At 43.5% G+C, this 20,042-nt stretch overlaps 1 protein-coding gene across 4 annotated transcripts in view; it reads left to right on the plus strand.

Moving 5' to 3' along the window:
• Nucleotides 1–20,042, plus strand: part of SHANK3 (SH3 and multiple ankyrin repeat domains 3) — a 1,690,229-nt gene that overhangs the window by 1,432,405 nt on the left and 237,782 nt on the right. For all 4 annotated transcript variants that reach the window (XM_029615063.1, XM_029615061.1, XM_029615060.1 and 1 more), the window contains one exon: nucleotides 9,413–9,548. In XM_029615063.1, coding sequence (XP_029470923.1) covers nucleotides 9,413–9,548 — 136 coding nt within the window. The remainder of the gene's footprint in view (nucleotides 1–9,412; nucleotides 9,549–20,042) is intronic.

The raw sequence follows: 20,042 nt of genomic DNA on the forward strand, positions 1-20,042 counted from the left end.
TATTATTTGAACGGGTAAATAACATCCTTTATAATATTTACCCATACCACTCACTCATGATTTTATAAACTTCTATCATATCCCCTTTCAGCCATCTCTTTTCCAAGCTGAAGAGCCTTAGCCTGCAAAGCCTGTCATTATAGGAGAGATGTTCCATCCTCTTTATCATTTTTGTCACTCTCCTCTGCACCTTTTTTAGTTCCGCTATGTCTTTCTTTGGTTTTATTTATTTGAGATGGGGCGACCAGAACTGCCCACAATACTCAAGATGTGGTCATGCCATGGCTTGATACAGAGGCAGTATCATTTTATTCTCCATTCCTTTTCGAATCATTCCTTTGAAGTACCAAAAAAATGGAATGAATATGAATATATATATATAATAACTATATTCTATTTGCTTTTTTTGACCCCTGTTGCATACTGAGCCAAGGATTTTAATGTATTGTCCACAAGGACTCCAAAGTCCTTTTTCTGAGTAGTGACTTTCAATACAGAACCCAGCATCATGTACCTGTAGTTGGGATTATTTTTCTCTAAGTGCATCACTTTGCATTTTTTCCCATTAAATTTCATCTGCCATTCAGTTGTCCAGTCCCCTAGTCTCACAAGGCCCTTCTGCTGTTCCTCACAATCTTCTGCTGTTCTAACAAATTTGAATAATTTTGTGTCATCTGCAAATTTGATCACCTCACTCATTCCCTTTTCCAGATCATTTAAGAATATGTTAAATAGCACAGATCTCAGTAAATATGCCTGTGCTACTTCACTAACAACCTTTCTCTATTTGGAAAATTGACCATTAGGAGTGGAGGAGTAGCCTAGTGGTTAGAGCAGTGGGCTATGAACAAGGAGACTATGGTTCAAATAAAAATATATATCCTAAAATTCACTAAAACTTGTGTCCTGCTTCATAATTTGTGCATTGTGTGATCAAGCATTCTTGATTGCTAAGCTGTTACTCTCATTGAAAGCCTGTTTGAACAGCCATGTTTTAAGCAATTAGTAAAAATTGTAACCTATCATTAAAATCGTCCATTGTACCTGAAGACTGGAGGGTGGCCAATGTAATCCAGATATTTAAAAAGGACTCCGGGGTGATCCAGGAAACTGTGGACAGGTGAGCCTGACATCAGTGCCAGGAAAAGTAGTGGAAACTATTCTAAAAACAAAATCACAGAACATATTGATAGACATGGTTTAATGAGACTTAGCCAGCATGGATTTATCCAAGAGTGGGGTGGGGTGGGGGGACCACATGGGCATAATATCATGTACGTCGCACAATATTGCTGCCTTATTCGCTGTTTAACGCATGTATCACTCAATAAATTTGTACCTGAGGCAATGGAGGGTAAAGTGACTTGCCCAAGGTCACATGGAGCATATATAATCAATGCGCAAATACACGCAATGCATTGAAACCACATATTTCAATGCACTGAATGCACATACTTTATCCTCCTATTTTAAAATATAAGCACATATATTTCACTTGCGAAAATAAAGTAAGACCTACTCTTGTAAATCGAGATGCGCGCATGTTTATAAAATTGGCGTGCGGGTTTTAAAAATTTACCCATTTATTTTTTGGGCCATTTAAAGAAGTCACTATGAAGTTAAACTGTTAGATCGTAAAATGTAATGAAACAAACTTATGAGGGTAACTTTCAAAACTGCTCACATGGGCCCATATGCACATGTATATGGGCGCACAGTAATTTACTACTGCATTTTATAACCTGCGTGCAATTTTATATGCGCAGCTGATAAACTATGAATACATATGCACACACAGATGCTCACAGATATAAAAGCTACAAGCCACGCAGGTTCAGACTTATCCGTATAAATACTGATTTATCTGGCTAAATAATGGTACATTGCCGGATAAGTCCAAAAAGGCTACTTAGACAGACAAGTAGCACTTTTCAGACTTATGTATGTAGGCCTGCTGTTACTTAGTTGAATAAATCAGAATATAGCTGATAAGTGCCGCTACTTATCCGGAAAATTTCAAATTTGTCTGTGTAAGTAGCAGCAAAGGTGCTACTTAGTCGGAAAAATTGTAAGTTAGCCCGATAAGTGTGCACAAGTGATATACCCGCGTATTTGATCTTTGAATTTTAAATGGATATGTTAATAGATTGTATATGCATTATTTAGGCTCATTTTCCCCCATAAATAGGCTTTTACATGCTCAAGTCAGGGGATTTTATAACGTGCATGCGGCAATGAAATTACCAGTTTTAACAATTAGTCTACCAGTTTGCCCAGTCCAACTGCAGCTCGTAAAGATCCTCCTGGCTCTTCAGCTTGAAGTCCCCCCATTTCACCCAGATCCCCAACCCAGTCATTTTTTCGCTTTTGAGATGTTTATGATCACTTACACTAGATATTGAGCAGGAATAAATGAACGCAAATGTAACCCTTGGGCTAGCAGCCCTGGAGTGGAGTAGACTCAGTCTCTGGACATGGGCTGGGGACAGGCTAGCCTATAAGGCTAGACTGGATGAGAACACTTCATACACAATCCATAAAATCCAATGTCCGCACCTGACATGTGCTCCAATAAAATAAATGTTTATTGTAATTCAAATAGATCGAAATAGGAGAATTTGCACGTTTAAAGCATAGGCCAACTTCAGAATAGATATTAAGATCATCTGGATTAGATCACCCAGCTCCCAGTTCACCACCTTCTTTCTCCGGTATATCTTTTATATTCCAGAACTTTTGTAGTTCCATCTTCTTCTCCTGTTTTGCTGCACTTCAGAGCAGTCACTCTTTCTCTCAACTCACTGTATTCCTTACTGCATTTCAGGGTAGTATCTCTCACTTCAGGGCAACTTTTCTCATCACAGTCTGTCCTTTCCTTTACTTGTAGAGCTCGTGAGGGTCCTAGGAGGTATGTTATCCTCTGTTATAGAAGGCACCACTCTGTACTTAGTCAGAAGCAATTCATATCCAGACACATACACTACAGGAACGGCATCAGAATCTGTACACCCCGAGTCCTTCAGGCATTATGTCAGTCCCCAGCCCCATGATGAAATAACCAGCTGCAACCCACCCCCCAAGATCCAGCCAGGCCACTAAGACAGTGCCTGTGTGCAGGTCTACACATAAACCTCTTCCCTTTCCAATACTCAGTACCAGGGCTGGTACAAGCTTTTTTGCTGCCCTATGCAAACAATTACTGTGCTGCCCCCCCCCCCCCCCAGCTCCCTTCAGCAGTCTTATTTTTAAAATTTGACACCCTCCTACAAATGGAACCCATGGTCAAAGAATGGGTATTAGGTACTCTTTGTGCTTCATTTAATATTTTTTCTTTTATGTTTTCTGTTAAGTAACCTTTTTTTCAAGTTCCTACCTTATGCCTTTGTTAACAATTTTATTATAAATGTTCTCTGTATTTGACTATGGAAATATTTTTTCCTGCTTTTTCTGTTTTATGTAAACCGGTATGATTTGCATTTTAATGTAAGAATGTCGGTATATAAAAATTATAAATAAATAAATAAATACTCGAGGCAAAACTTACAGCCTTCCACAAACACACACACACCCTCTACAGATGCACACACACAATTCAATTATGGATATACAATAGAGTTTACAAGAATAAAGCACATTCAAAAGTCAGTCTTCTGAAGCAAAAATATTACTTACAACATGCATATTATATTTACATGCATTACTGTGGTGAGGAGTGGTGAGGCGTGGTGGTGAGGCAAAGGAGGAGTGGTGAGCCATGGTGGGATTGAGTGGAGAGGATGGAGTGTGAGAGGCAGGGGGAGAGAGGCATGAGGAGGGGAGGAAGGAAGAGAGGAGGAGGGAGCACGAGGCTGATGCTGTTATATCCCCTACAGCCCCCCCAGTCCATACAAAGTTCTCTCTTTAATTCACTCGTTAATTCATGATCCTGATTCAACATGGCTTTGTACATCTCTACGGTTGTATAAACAGACGAGACACCTCAGATCTACATCTCAATATCTGCTTGATGTTCCCACAGTTAGACTGGCAAGACTAAATATGACCAGGGAAAGAGCCTTCTCAGTGGCAGGACCTTTGCTGTGGAATTCACTTCCTAACTTTTTAAGGCAAATTACCAGTCATAGTGAATTCAAGAAGGCAGGAAAAACTTATTTATTTAAGATTGCATATGGTCATCTCGATAATCTGAACACCTAAGTTTCATAAGTTACAAAACTTATGTATCTATTGATTGCCTGATTATACATCTATTAGGAGTATGCTCTTTATGAGTTATATCCTCAAGGTTTACTATTTCCTTTTCTAACTTTACTTGTTTTTGTTAAAATTAGTATATTTTATTTATAAGAGTAGGGATTATAATGATATAATGTATTTTTATTCTTTCTATTATCTTTTTTAACTTCTGTTGTTAATTTGATTTTAATTTATTTTATTTTATAATTTTTATTTTATTTGATTTAAATTTAATTTCTGGTTAATTTTTTCTTTATAATTTGTCTCTTGTAAACCGTCTTGATCAAACTAGTTTGAAAAGACGGTATAGAAATATTTTTAAATAAATAAATAAATGCCATTTGCTACAAACACATAGCCAGAGATGGAATACAGAAAGAAGCATCTGTCCTACCTATTAGCCAACCGTCACTGTAGAGGCCATACCCAAAATTTTCAAAGAGGCCCGATTTCCTAAATATAAAGGAATCATGTGCGGCTCCCAGGTACCTGGCCACCATGTCAAGGATGCACATTCGAGCATCACAGACCACTTACACGTTGATGGAGTGGAAGAGCTTTCTGTTGCAGTTGGTAGCTCCCAGAACATTGGGAAAGTTAGCGATGGTATAAAAGCCTCTCTTCAATTCCATCAAGTCCTGCATGTCCTGAGGAAATGCTATGTAGCAATTCATGCGGTCAGATACAGCTGTTATGACCTGGTCCAGACAGTCAGACAAAGTTGTTTGGGACATTCCCCCAATGACCCCTGCTGTAGTTTGGAAGGAGCTCAGTGTGCTGCAGCAGTCAAAAAAGCAAACAGAATGTTAGGAATTATTAGGAAGAGAATGGTTAATAAAAAGAAAAAGGTCATAATGCCTCTGTATCGCTCCATGGTGAGACCGCACCTTGAATACTGTGTACAATTCTGGTCGCCACATCTCAAAAAAGATATAGTTGCTATAGAGAAGGTACAGAGAAGGGTGACCAAAATAATAAAGGGGATGGAACAGCTCCCCTATGAGTAAAGACTAAAGATGTTAGGACTGTTCAGCTTGGAGAAGAGACGGCTGAGTGGGGATATGATAGAGGTGTTTAAAATCATGAGAGGTCTAGAATGGGTTAATGTGAATCGGTTATTTACTCTTTCAGATAATAGAAGGACTAGGGGGCATTCCGTGAAGTTAGCAAGTAGCACATTTAAGACTAATCGGAGAAAATTCTTTTTCACTCAGTGCACAGTTAAACTCTGGAATTTGTTGCCAGGGGATGTGGTTAGTGCAGTTAATGTAGCTGGGTTTAAAAAGGTTTGGATAAGTTCTTGGAGGAGAAGTCCATTACCTGCTATTAATCAAGTTGACTTAGAAAATAACCACTGCTATTACTAGCATCAGTAGCATGGGATAGACTTAGTTTTTCGGTACTTGCTAGGTACTTATGGCCTGGATTGGCCTCTGTTGGATACAGGATGCTGAGCTTGATGGACCCTTGGTCCGACCGAGTATGGCATGTTCTTATGTTCTTAAATGTAGGGTGGCCAATAGTTTGGGGAGGTCCAGCACAGCTTGGTACCTTTCCATGACAGATCCAGATCCCCTCTGATTTCTTCATATAATTCCAGGATACCCTGAGAGCTGAGGTGATACCTGCAAACCACATAATCCTCTGGCATGCCCAGCAGTGAGGCTCGTGGAGGAAAGATGTGCTCCCTGTATCTCCTCCGCTGTACCCGCCTGCATGCCAGGTGCTGCCGTGGCCCACAACCGTCTCTCTGCGGGAGCAGTGGTGCGGGCTCTGGTGCAAGGACTTCCCTAGGAGGGGTTGGAACTTCCCTTGCTGTTCTTGTGGTTGTTGTGGTTCCTCTTGCTGTCTGCGGCGAGCCTCCTGAAGCATCCAGTATCCCACAACCAGTAAACTTGCCACAAACATTATGGGTTTAGGAAGACAGGCTGGGTAAGAACAGGTGTTTTATTGGTCCAGGAGGGCCTGGTAGGTGTGTCTGATAAAATACCTCTTTTTATCGCCCGCGATAATAGTTGCGATAACGGCTGTGGACGCGCGAAAAAACGTTTTTTCCCCTGGTACTGCACAAAAAAAAAGGTGTAGTTATTTCTGATATTAAATCCTGCATGTGTGCATTATTCTAGCGTAAAATGTAGTAGGACACCTTAATTTACATCAACTCCTCCCACTTGCATACTAAAATTAAAATGTGCATGTTTGCTTGCATTGCGCTATTTATCGTGTGTGCAGTGCGCATTAGAACCCATTTAATATGCATTTGGGCTGTAACACAATTTGATGAATGACCCGGTAAATTTACAATTTATGATTAAAACTGTACTATCTACAAAGTATCTATGCAATAGACAGATGTAAAAAGTGTGCCGTAAATACTCTAAAAGACTATTCTAATATACTGGCAGTGCCATTGAAAATTCCCTCTGGGTCTCATCCAGATGGGCAGCTTTTAACAAGGGAACTTCTAGTAGCCACGATTGTGATGAGCACAATGATCTCAGAGGGCAATAAATTTTAAGGAGACTCAGCATATTCAAGAAATTTGTGAATTAGAATAGCTGCTTTATATTTAATTCAGGCAAATACTGGAAGCCAATGAAGCTTATGGAGAACCATAGCTGATAAAATATGGGTCGTGGTCCGAATTCTGCACAATCTGTAAAGCTCACAAAGCGGCTATCAGGACCCCAACATACAGGGAGTTACAATAATCAATGTCCGTAAAAACCAAGGCCTGCAAAACAGATGGAAAATCGGATGGTTCTAACAATGGTTTCAGTTGGTGTAACATCCTCAATTTAAAAATAGTTGCTTCTGTGTTGTAGGGTTAGGGACATGGATTCTGCAGTGGGGACAGGCTTAACCTATAGGCACTAAAGGAGATTGCACTTAAAAATAAACAGTCCACAAACCAAAAGTTGTGTTCCAAACAGAAAATAATACAAGAATCAAAAGTTCAGCAGGCTCAAAAATGAAGACAGTTAAAAATACAAAATCAAGACAGAAAAGGTCCAATTTCAGCTTCTGTGCAGCTCTGCTAGTTAGCTGGATACTTATCTAAGTAGTACTGTATATTCAGCGGCACAGCTGCATGGTAGAATATACCCAAATATCCTAAAGTTAGCTAGAGAAGTTTTCTGGATAACTTTAGGACAGGTGTATGGACTAAACAGAGTTAGCCAGTTACATACACGCCACAACACAAAGTCTGAAAGTAGCATGAAACACAATGACAATCTCTTTTCCATATACTCATGGAGATGGTACCCTTCCACCCTGGGCAATCGCAGTACCTTTTAGGGACTGAAAGATCTTCTCTATACAGCCTTTGACAGATTTATAGGGGCAGTCTTTAACTTTGTGGATTTTCCCAGACAGGTTGTGTCTCCTCTGACACCTCTCTGGTACACTCATCCAATTCCCTAATAGGTAGATTTTTAAAGCATTGCTTGCGCAAAAATGGCCCCATAGATGCGTGTGTGGGCTGCGCAGAAGCAATGCAAATTTTAAGAAGCCGGGAAGTGCGCTTGTCAAGAATCAGGTGGCAGAAAAGGGGTGTTCTTGGGTGGGGCCAAGACATATTTGTGTAACCCATTAATTTTGCAAGGTCGAACATGGCAATGTGCGCCATTTTGCCTGTGTAACTTTACTAAGTGGTCCTGATGAGGTGCAAGCCTGGGCCACAGGAGATCCTGAACACTGGGGGGGAGGAGAGACTATTTTAAAGAGAGAATCAGGGTTGGGTTTTTTTGGGGGGGGGCAGTGTTACATTGGACTACCTAGGGTGCTAGTACTGTGTGTACTCCAAATAAAATCACCCTGAGTTGAAAGTCCCCCTCTGACAGTGGGAGATATATAGAGTGTCAGATCTCTCTATCTCTCTCTCGTGCGTGTAAAGGGCTTCAACTATTTTGAAGCCCCTTTTAAAAATGACATGCTTTTCTTATCTCAAGGAACTTCTCCTTCAGCTTACTAAATAGAAGACTCTCATGAGTTCTTCTATTTAGTAAGGCCTGGCCAACCTCTCCCTAGGTACCAGCTACCTTCATTGTGCAGGCTCTCTTCTCCTCAAACCTTCCTCATGGAGTGATAAGCCCACTGGCACCACTCTGTGAGGAGATAGCACCCCATCAGAACCCCAGAGCTTGGAATTCCTACTCCCTGCCCAGAATTGGGCACCCGATCACACATATATAAAAATTAAGTGGAGGGAGTAAGGGAATTACAACTGTCAACCCCTGTTTCCTTTGAGAAATAGAAAACTTAACATAGGCTCTGATTCATTAAAGTTTTCTCTCATTCTGTTTCCATAGGAGAGAAGCTTAGTGAATCTGAGCCACTGCATCTTGTAGTTTGCTGCTCTTCCTATGTTACTCTGTTTACCTCCTATCAATTTTCTGCTTGGCTCTCAATGAAATTCTGTTTGTCTCCTTTTATTACCTTCTGCTGGTCTTTCTCTGGGAGTCAACTTATCTCCTCTTAACATTTTCTGCTGGCACAAAGACCTTCTTACTAATAAAGCCTAGGGATAGTAAGATGCTCTGAAACAGTCATTTCTATCCCTCAGTCTATTGAAAGCAAAGAAAAATCCAGCTATTGTTGCAAGCACTCATAACAATACCCCGGTATCACAATTCTGTTAATGAATACTTTTTTTTTGACCTGCTCATTTCGTCCTGCTCTTTTGTGCTTCCAGTTCAAAAGGAACCAGAGAAGGGATTCGGTGCCATGATCCTTCTTTTGCAACTACCTGTGGATTTTTTTCTGCCTTTTTATATTCCCTCCCCACTCACTTTAATTCAGTTATTGCCATAACAGGCCTCAGCTGGAAGTCATTCACCCGGGCTCCCTCTAGAACTTTGCAATCATGGACCCTAAATTTAGCCACTTGATGTTGCCATTGCATGTTGACTGTCTTTCTCCACCAGCATCCCCCGCCTTAGGCCAACCCAGGGAGTAGAAAACCTGAGCCAGGTTCTGAGCTACCAGTCTATTCTTAGCAGTTCTGTTAATATTTAAGATTTTCCTATTAATTAAAACTTTATTTTCATGGGGAAAACATGACCATTCAGAATTCTAATTAAAGTGCACTGGATTAAGCATTCTGAAATACGTCCTTCCCTCCTCCTTTCTGAGTTTGAAGTAAGCTGGCTGTTTTGGTGTGTTTACTCTTCAGGTGAACGGTATCAATGTGGTGAAGGTAGGACACAAGCAAGTGGTCTCACTAATTCGGCATGGAGGTAATCACTTGATGATGAAGGTGGTCTCTGTCAGCCGCAAGCCAGAATCTGAGGATGTGGTGCGGAAAAGAGGTATGTAAGTGCTGATGCCAGCAGACAAAAGTCTTACTTTATCTTTTGAGCTTCATCCTGCCTTGAGCCAGCTCACATCTATTGCCTTTCCTTGTGACTTTCCCAAGCAGCCCAAGTGACAATTGTGCCAGGGATCCCTCATCTCCCCCTTTTAGCATTTAGGGAACAAAGAAGCAGGGGGGCAAGAAATTGAAGTAAATTGTGCCTGATGACTCAGCAGTTTTGTTCTCTTTTGTTCCCATACCATCATAGACTGAGAAGGGCTGATTTTAGAAGGATGCTTAGACTCGGGTATGTGAATTTACATGCGTGGAAAAGTACAACTCGCATGCAATCAGCATATTATAATTTCATAACTACAGTGTGAATATCCATCAGTTAGAATGGGCCATCAGTTCTAAAGTACTGTTTAAGTAATGGCGTCATACTGATTGGTAAAGTTGTTCCACTGAGAGTGACTATTACCACAGTGCAAGGCAAAGAACAGTGGAGAACTGTACTTTTGCCAAAAAGAGTCCTCCTTTTTCCAGTGAATTTAATGTCTGGCACAAAAGCAAAGGAGGCCTTTACATGCAAATTTGGCTTTTAGGCAGCACACTTGTATATGTTCTCTCAAAGAGTCTCTCATCAAGAAACTTTTCTTTGTGACCTCTTTCCTTATTCCGTTCCAGTTATCTTCCACAGTTATGGTGCACAATCTCTCTTTAGCTTTGGTTTTTTTCTGGTTGTATGCAAAGGCCTCTCTCCTTATTCTGCTCTTTTTAAACAGCCTTCCAGTGTCACAGCTACCAGCATTTTTCTTGTTTTCTCAGATATCATTTTCTCTATATGTCAAGAACTTTGCAGCCTGCCAGAATGCATCATATCTTTATGAATGTGAACATGTGCCTGTGAAGGGGCAACACAGAAATTTTCTGAGAGAAAAACACCAAGAGTGCAGAGGAGCAATGAGACACAGACAGAAAGCTACTTTTCAAAAGCTTTGTTGAGTCTTAAGCACAGGGAGATCAATATTCAATACCATGTAGCCAGATAAGTATGGACTTAGCCGGATAAGTACAGACTTATCTGGCTAAGTGGCAGCAGCTAAATATCTGGCCACGTTTAACAACTGCCACTTAGCCAGACAAATACTTTTCTGGCTAAGTGGTGGGTGGGATATGGGCGTAACTGGGAGGATCTATTTGGCCAGCTAACAAACAGTAAGGAGTAATAGCGCGTCGAAAACGCGCGGCCAACTCCCCCGAAACTAATAGCGCCCGCAACATGCAAATGCATGTTGATGGCCCTATTAGGTATTCCCGCGCAATTCAGAAAGCAAAATGTGCAGCCAAGCCGCACATTTTACTTTCAAAAATTAGCGCCTACCCAAAGGTAGGCGTTAATTTCTGCCGGCACTGGGAAGGTGCACAGAAAAGCAGTAAAAACTGCTGGTGATATTAAGTCAGAGGTCCCAAAACTTAAAAATAATTTAAAAAATAAAAGTAAAAAAAAAATAAAAAATCGGCCCACGGCTCGCGGGTTGAAAACCGGATGCTCAATTTTGTTGGCGTCCGGTTTCCGAACCCGTGGCTGTCAGCGAGTTTGAGAACCGATGCTGGCAAAATTGAACATCGGCTGTCAAACTCGCTGATAGCTGCCACTCCTGTCAAAAAAGAGGCGCTAGGGACGCACTAGTGTCCCTAGCGCCTCTTTTTACCGCAGGCCCTCATTTGCATGCGGGCCGATACTAAATTGCACGCACAGGAGAGTGGCCTGACGCACTAGAGGGCTAAGTTTATCAGGCTATGTCTGTGTCCAAAGTTTACCAGGGTTAAATCGTAAAAGGTGGTGCTATTGGGTGTGAATCTGGCGGCAAAAAGGGCCCTTACCTTTTCGCTGTCAGCGACGTCTTCGCGGCGTCCGCCCTGGTGCCGCCCCAACTCCTCCCTTTCCGGAGCGGACACCACTCAGAACCCACCCTGACCTAGGTATCGCACACGATCCCTTTTGAAAATGACCCCCTAAGTTTATGAAATTTTCAGCCTCAACTTTCCAAGAAAGGGAAGAATCAGATCAAATGCATATGCCTCAAAACTTTACCAAGGTAGATTGGACATTACCATTTACATAGATTGGAGATTGGAGGTCAAATAAGTTTTCACCCAAAGTGCCCTGCACTCATCCTGAGTCCTCCTCCTGGCCTCCTACTATGTCTTGAGATTTTCAGCCAATTCTGGCAGCAGCAACAACAGAAAGGAACATAAGCAAAGTCCTTCCCTCCTCCATCTAGAACCAAGGAAACCTGTGTGAGGACAGGGCTGCTACTGCAGGTGCTGGCTGAAGATCATAGGTGGACTGCAGGATTGTATGGCAGCATGATTCTTTCAAGATTTGGCACCTTAACAGTTGCTTATGTTACTATGTCAAAATCTGAGCCTGCTTGGAGAAGAGCATACCTCACTGTTCAGCATGCACCTGCTAAAGCCTCATTTGCATGTGATATTCCTTCATTTGCATACACTCACACACTAATTTTATCACATAAATGGTACTGTCTTTTCAGACCAGTTTACATGAGTGCTAAGCTTTAGTGCGTAGGCTCCTATGTGTCACTCTCATATTCACTCTTGTGATTTCTCTGCACCCTCTATCACTCATTCTCTTGCACTCGTACTGTCCTTTGATCTATTACATTTATACCCTGCTTTTCAATCGCTAAGAATTGCCCAAAGCAATTTACAACAGATTAAAATGCTATTCATAAAATACAATTGATGTTCAAAATTCAATAATTATAATAAAAATACCATTCAATAAAATTAAACCTATTCTAACTGATTTACACCCTGTCATCTGGCTAGGAATAGGGAATAGGCCAGATGTGTCACAGTAAAATCATACAAAGATATATTCAATAAACAAACTGATCAGTTATTAAACATTTTAAAACTAAATCATACCCCATCAGAGCCATCCCAATTTGATTGATAAAACCAGAGCCCAGCACATACAAAATCCAGCCTTCTCACGCCTCCGGATTCCCAAAGACTTCCTGGTAAAGATTTCCTTTAACTGCCGAGGGCCAAAACTAGTCAACCCATACAGCATAGAAAGGGAAGACAAATCATTCTCCATGGACAAACAGGATAATAGTCACACAAGTGGGTGATGTCGTCCGATGGCACCAAGAAAGAAAACTCTCAGATCTAAAAAAAAAAAACCCTGTATGTTTTTCTGAACACGCGTGGACATTTATGCACAGCTCCCTACTATGCAAGTCTCCTTAGTAATTGTCTTTCTGCTCATATGAATGGATGTGAATTGCTCACTTGGATTTTAATAGCCACTCACCAGGTTTTTTTTCACTTTTATCTTCAATCTTTTTTCACTTATTCTTTAATTTAGTGCATTTCCTAAAAAAGAAAAGAATATTGATAGTAATACCACTGTCTTTCTTTTAGCTCTTACCAAGTGTTTACTTTACAAAATTGAGTTTAACATTATCTTAGTTTTCTTCAAGATGTCCAAATCAAAACTGGGCTTCAAACAATATCCTAAATGTTTAAAGAAAATGTCTGTGACCAGTTTCCATGATTGCTGTGTTAGGTGTCTAGGCCCTTCTCACGACATGCTGAATATCCCCCATTGCACTCTCATGTCCCCCAGAACCAGAAGCTACGCTCTCTGATATTTTTAGAATCACCTTTCTCCTCCTCTTCAGGAAAAAGCAGAAAATCTACATCGGAAAGGGAACTTCCATGCATGTAAAAAGGTTGAAAGAAGACCAAATGACTGCCAGCATAGTCTATTGGTGAGATGAAAGAGGAAATGAAAGCCAATCTTTCAAGCCATGGAATGAAAACCCAAATGAGGAAATAGGAAAGAGCATAAGCATTGGCAAGTTAGATGTAAAACAGTAATAAGGCAAGGCCAAGAAAATTTTAAAAGAATCTTGCCATGGAGAAAAAATGAATAATAAAAACTGTTTCCAATACATTCAAAACAGAAAGCCTATAAGGGAATCAGTTGAACTTCTAGATGACCAAGGGGTAGAGGGGATGCTCATAAAGGACAAGGAGATAGCAGAAATGCTAAATGAATTATTTGCCTCACTTTTTACTGAGGAGAATCTTAGGGACATACCCACACCAGAAGTGTTTTTGATGGTGATGATTCTGAAGAATTTAAACAATTACTGTGAAACTGGAAGATGTAATAGATTAAACTGACAAACTAAGAGATAACTGAGAGGGAATACGATAGAGGTATATAAAATCCTTAGTGGAGTGGAATGGCGAAATAGTGGATAGTAGTTTACCCTTTCAAATAATGCTAAAACAAGAAGACACTTCATGAAACTAACAACCAGCAGATTTAAAGCAAATCATTGAAAGTATTTTTTCCCCTGGTGCACAATCAAGTTATGGAATCTGTTGCCAGAGGTTGTGATCAAGTAATTAGCATAACAGGATGTAAAAGAAGTTTGGACAAATTCCTGGAGGAAACGTTCATACAAGTTATTAGCCAAGTAGACTTGGGAAAGCCATAGCTTATCCCTGGGAGTGAGCAAGAAGGAGTAGATCTACATTTTGGGATCCACTGGGTACAAGGACCTGAACTGGCCACTTTCAGAGACAGGATGTTGGATTCTTTGGATCTGGTTCTGACCCAGCATGTTCTTTTTTTTTTTTTTTTTATAATTTAAACTTTATTGATTTTTCCAATGATTACATCATGAAAAACATATACAAATATGTATCCCAAGCACGTTCTTAACATTTGTTCTAGGACCACATACCCCATACTGGCGAGCAGGCTTTTCATACTGCAGAAGAACTTTATTTTTCTATTTGCAAAGGATGCAGTCTCACAGAAAGTCTTCATAATCCAATTAAATGGAGGTTTTCAGTTACAAAGAGAACACTTTCAGTTTGGATCTCTGATTGCATTAGTTACTGCTACAATCAAGCAGGACATCTTCAAAGTAAAATAAAGGCCCATCAGGTTAGGGATACAGCTACTTCTTTAGCACATCTGTGTTCTAACCTGCTTACATGATCTTCTCCCCATACCTTAACTGTTTATCAATGAGACTACTTCATGTTAAGACAATAGCTTTGGATAGGTAATTCTTCAAAGTTTATTTAATTAACTCCATTATCGGGCAACATAACTGGGTCCAATGATCTACTACTGATATGCAAAATAACAAACTAATTATATGCAACCATCAAATTGGGAGTTCCCACTTGTGTGCCTGATATCCTTCTTTCATGGTCTGGCAGGCTGGGATCAGGGATCATCCCCACAGAAGTGATACAGGACTGCAGGGCAGGACTGGAGATGTTATTCTTCTGCTAACCAGCCCCCTCCGTCTTAGGTTGAGTCCACAAGTTCTGGGGGCCAGCAGGACCTTTCTTCTGGAGAATATTATGGTAGAAAAACAGGAAGTGGAGAACAAGTTAGCAGATAGGAGCTGGATATAGGCACAGCTGGAGACAAGGTTGGAACCAAAGGCAAGGCAAGCTGGCTTGGAGGCAAGGCAGGCTAGACTAGAACAGATTGCAAGCCAGGCTGGACTGGAACAAGGACAGGCAGGGACTGAACTGAACTGAACACGACAGGACAAGACAAGACTAGACAAGGACAAGGCTAGAACAAGTAACAATAAACAAGAAGGCCCAACCAAGGCATATGGCAGGGTTAGGTGAACCTAGAAGGCCTGAAGGCCACAAGGCATGTCAAGAAGACCCACGAGGCCACTAAGCATAGGTAGGCCTGAGCAGGTAGGCCTGGAAGGCTGCAGAGCAAAGCGGGATGGGCACAGAGCAAAGCAGAGAGGCCTGGAAGGGTGCAGAGCAAGACAGGAAGACCTGGAAAACCACAGGGCAATGCAGGAGGCCAAAGCAGACCACAAGGAAAGGCAGGGAAACAAGACAAGGATGACTAGGTAAAGGAGCAGAGGTGATTCAATGAAAAGGCAGGAAAACAATGAACAGGCTGGGTCAAGTAGGGCTGGAACTGCCACATCATGTGTTTAGCAAGTAGGTGGCTAGAGCAGCTGTGAGCGAGGCTCGCTGATGACTGCTACTGGCAGGGAGGCTGCATAGCAGATGGAACCATGACACCTGCTTATTCACAGAGAAAGCTAAGTTACTTATCTGTAACAGATATTCTCACAGGACAAGCAGGATGGTTGTCCTCACAAATGGGTGACATCGAGGATGGAGCCCACCACGGAAAACTTCTGTCAAAGTTTAAACAGAACTTTGACTGGCCCCTACTGGGCATGCCCAGCAAGGCACTGACCCTGCAGCCAGCAGGGGTCTCCCTTCAGTCTTCTTTTTTCCGCGCAGCAGTTGCCACGCGGTGAAAGGAGCTCTCTAACCACGTTCCTGACAAGAATTTGGAAGTTAATTTCCTAAGAAAATTTGCCCCTCAGGGGTCTCCCTTCGACAAATTTTTAGTTATCTTACGGAACCCGGTAAGTTTTTTGCCTTTTTCCATCGACTACTGTCGATTTTGGCCCTTGAGGCCTGTTGGCACTTACCGATCCCCAGCCTAAATTTTGGCTTCAGGCCATGGCAACGGGGTTCCGCCGTTGTCCGGATTGTACCCGGACTATGTCCATCACAGACCCCCACAGGGTTTGTGTAATGTGTTTGGGTAGTGGGCATGATGTCCTGACTTGCACCAAATGTGCCTTAATGACACCCAAGGGTCGCAAAGCCAGGATGGAGAAGATGGGGCTCCTCTTCCATGCACCAACCCCAACGCCATCGATAGCATCGACGTCATCGGAACCGGCACCGTCGAAGTTGTACCATCATCGTCAACCCTCCGGTGACCGTCCGCCATCGATCGCTTCTCGGCCGTCGACTCCCGTCCCTTCCCCGGATGGGCGAGGGGATCGGAAAGAAAAGCACCGCCATCGACGGCATAAGTCTCGGCCTGTCGAGGATCCACAGCCATCGACCTCTGTTCAAACCGAGCCACCGACAAAGAAGCCGCGAACAGACCGGATGCCCTCCACGTCTCGTTCGCCGGCATCGAGGAAACCCTCACCCTCTCGGGGTGTGGGGGCCGTGATCCCACCGGTTACGGTGGTCCCTCCGGCCCTGCCTCAGCCTCCCTCTCCCGTCGAGCCGGGTCTGGTTACCCCTGGTCTCCGGGCAGAACTGGACCGGCTGGTCCAGGAGGCCATCGAGAAAGCGATGAAGAAATTACAACCTCCATCGGCACCGTCTCCGGCACCGGTTCCAGTGCCGCCCCCGGCACCGACACCGGCACCGGCTTCGCCACCGAGGAGGGAACCGACCACCGAGCCGTTGATACAAGCGCTAGCACCGCTACTGAGCCGCATGGAGGCACTCGTGACGGCCCTTCCATCGGTGATTCCAGAGCCATCGACAACACCACTGTCTCCGACTGGTTTCTCATTGGCAGGAGAAACACCGTTTCGAATTCCCCCTTCCGGGGTAGTTCCATCGGTACCTTCTGGTATATCTTCCATCGATTATCCTTCGGCTCCATCGATTTCCGCGCCAGGGCAACCGATTCCATCGGCAGCAACCGAAGCCATCAATGCCATTTCTGGTTCCACCTACTGCAATGCACCGATTCCACCTCGGTTTCCAATCGATGCCTTCAGAGCCTCAGCCAGGTCCATCAGGGCTACAAGCCACACATGATCCCTACGATACCTGGGGTGATGATGATGATACCTCTTCTGACACAGATCTGCCTTCGCCACCATCTCCTACAGAGAGTAGAAAAAGATCTCCTCCTGAGGATCTATCTTTCATTAATTTTGTGAAAGAAATGTCAGAAGTTGTACCTTTTCAACTACAATCTGAAGCTGATGATAGACAACCAGATGATGGAACTACTTCAATTTCTGGATGCTCCAAAAATCATCGCTTCCATCCCTATACAACCAGGTGTTTTTGGATCTGCTCAAGAAAAACTGGGAATCTCCTTCATCGGTGTCACCAGTTAACAAGAAAGCTGACTCCACATACCTTGTCCAGTCAGCACCAGGTTTCCAAAAGCCTCAACTGGATCATCGCTCTGTTGTGGTTGAGTCCGCGCAGAAGAAGGCCAAGCGTCTTAAGCCGCACTCTTCTACCCCACCTACCAGGGACAAACAAGTTCCTGGATAGTGTAGGACGGAAAGTGTATCATGGAGCTACGTTGATTTCACGCATAGCTTCATATCAACTTTACATGACTCAATACAACAGAGCCATCTTTAAGCAGATGCAAGACTATGCTGACACGTTGCCGGACCAATACCAACCACAGCTTCAAGCCCTTCTTCACAAGGGATTTGAGGCTGGGAAGCACGAGATTAGGACTGCCTATGACATATTCGATGCTTCCACGAAGGTTTCAGCCACAGCCATCTCAGCCAGACGTTGGGCTTGGTTAAAGTCATCCAACCTTCGCCCAGAAGTCCAAGATCGTCTTGCTGATTGCCCTGCTTAGGCGACAATTTGTTTGGAGAGCAAATTCAACAGATTGTGGCGGAGTTAAAAGACCACCATGAGACGTTGAAACAACTCTCATCTGTCCCACCTGAGGTGACTCCAAGCAAACCGCAAAAGAAGGACTCTAAGAAGTCATTCTTTCGACCACGTCGCTACTACCCTCCGTCAACTAGGGCTCGTCCTGCACGGTCCTCTAACAGGCCTCAGCCTCGTCAACCGAGAAAGCAAAGACCTACTGTAGCCCCACCTCCTGGGCCTACGGCGGGCCTTTGACTTCCCTGTATTGAGCACATGCCATCTCCCTCTTCCACACATCCCTGTGGGGGGTCGACTGTTCCACTTCTTACACTGTTGGAAACAGATCACCTCAGATCAGTGGGTGCTAGCAATTATCGCACAGGGTTACCACCTCAACTTCATAACACTTCCACCAGACTCCCCGCCCCTTCAGGCATGGAGTCTAACCAGCCATTTCACTCAATTACATCAAGAAGTATCCCTTCTTCTACAATCAAATGCTATAGAACCCGTCCCTCCTTGTCAACAAGGGAAAGGCTTCTATTTCAGATACTTCCTAATACCAAAGAAATCAGGGGGGCTACGTCCAATTCTGGACCTTCGGGCCCTCAACAAGTATCTGCAAAAGAAAAGTTCAAGATGGTAACCCTGGGCGCCTTGCTCCCTCTCTTGCAAAAGGGGGATTGGCTGTGCTCTCTCGACCTCAAGGACGCTTATACCCACATTGCGATCACACAATCCCATCGCAAATATCTGCGGTTTCTTGTAGGCCACGACCATTATCAATATCGTGTCCTACCTTTCGGTCTGGCTTCTGCCCCACGAGTCTTTACCAAATGTCTCGTAGTGGTAGCAGCATTCTTAAGGAAGGAAGGTGTCCACGTCTACCCCTACCTGGACGATTGGCTAATCAGGGCCTCCTCCCAACACATAGCTCAATCCTCCCTAAAATTGACAATTCAAACACTCCTTTCCTTAGGGTTTCTTGTCAATTACGAGAAATCTTGCTTAGTCCCGTCTCAAACCTTATCCTTCATTGGAGCAGACTTGGACACCTTGCAGGCAAAGGCTTACCTTCCTCTTCAGAGGGTCCACACCCTAATATCCCTGGCTCGCCAGCTCCAGTCTCAAAACACTGCCACGGCTCGCCAGTTCCTCATTCTCCTAGGACACATGGCATCCTCGGTTCAAGTCACTCCCATGACCCGACTAGCCATGAGAGTAACACAATGGACTCTACGACACCAATGGATTCAAGCTTTTCAGCCTCTGTCCTCCATAGTCACAGTCACACAGGCCCTGCGCCTATCCTTAACCTGGTGGACAACTCAGGTCAACCTCCTTCAGGGCTTACCTTTTCTTCCACCGGATCCGCAAGTAATCCTAACCACCGACGCTTCTCACATCGGTTGGGGAGCCCATGTGGACGAATTACAAACCCAAGGGTTATGGTCCAAAGAGGAAGCCGAACACCAGATAAATTTCCTGGAACTTCGCGCAATCCGCTATGCACTCCGAACTTTCAAAGATCATCTATTCCATCAGATAATCTTAATCCAGACGGACAACCAAGTGGCCATGTGGTACATAAACAAGCAGGGAGGCACAGGCTCCTTCCTTCTGTGTCAGGAAGCTGCGCAGATCTGGCGGAAGCCCTCTCCCACTCTATGTACCTCAGGGCCACTTACCTGCCGGGAGTAGACAATGTATTGGCAGACCAGCTGAGCCGTGTCTTCAAGCCACACGAGTGGTCACTCGATCCTCTGGTAGTGACCTCTCTGTTTCACAAGTGGGGTTTTCCCCGCATAGACCTCTTTGCGTCCCCTCAGAACCACAAAGTGGATGATTACTGCTCTCTCATTCGGAGCCAACACTTTCAGCCGAGAGATGCCTTCTCCCTCAAGTGGACGACAGGTCTGCTTTATGCATTCCCTCCACTTCCTCTTCTGTCAAGGACTCTCGTGAAGCTACGCCAAGACGGAGGAACCATGATCCTGATAGCACC

Source organism: Rhinatrema bivittatum, chromosome 9 (genome assembly GCF_901001135.1).
Source record: "Rhinatrema bivittatum chromosome 9, aRhiBiv1.1, whole genome shotgun sequence".
NCBI classification, from domain to species: Eukaryota; Metazoa; Chordata; class Amphibia; order Gymnophiona; family Rhinatrematidae; genus Rhinatrema; species Rhinatrema bivittatum.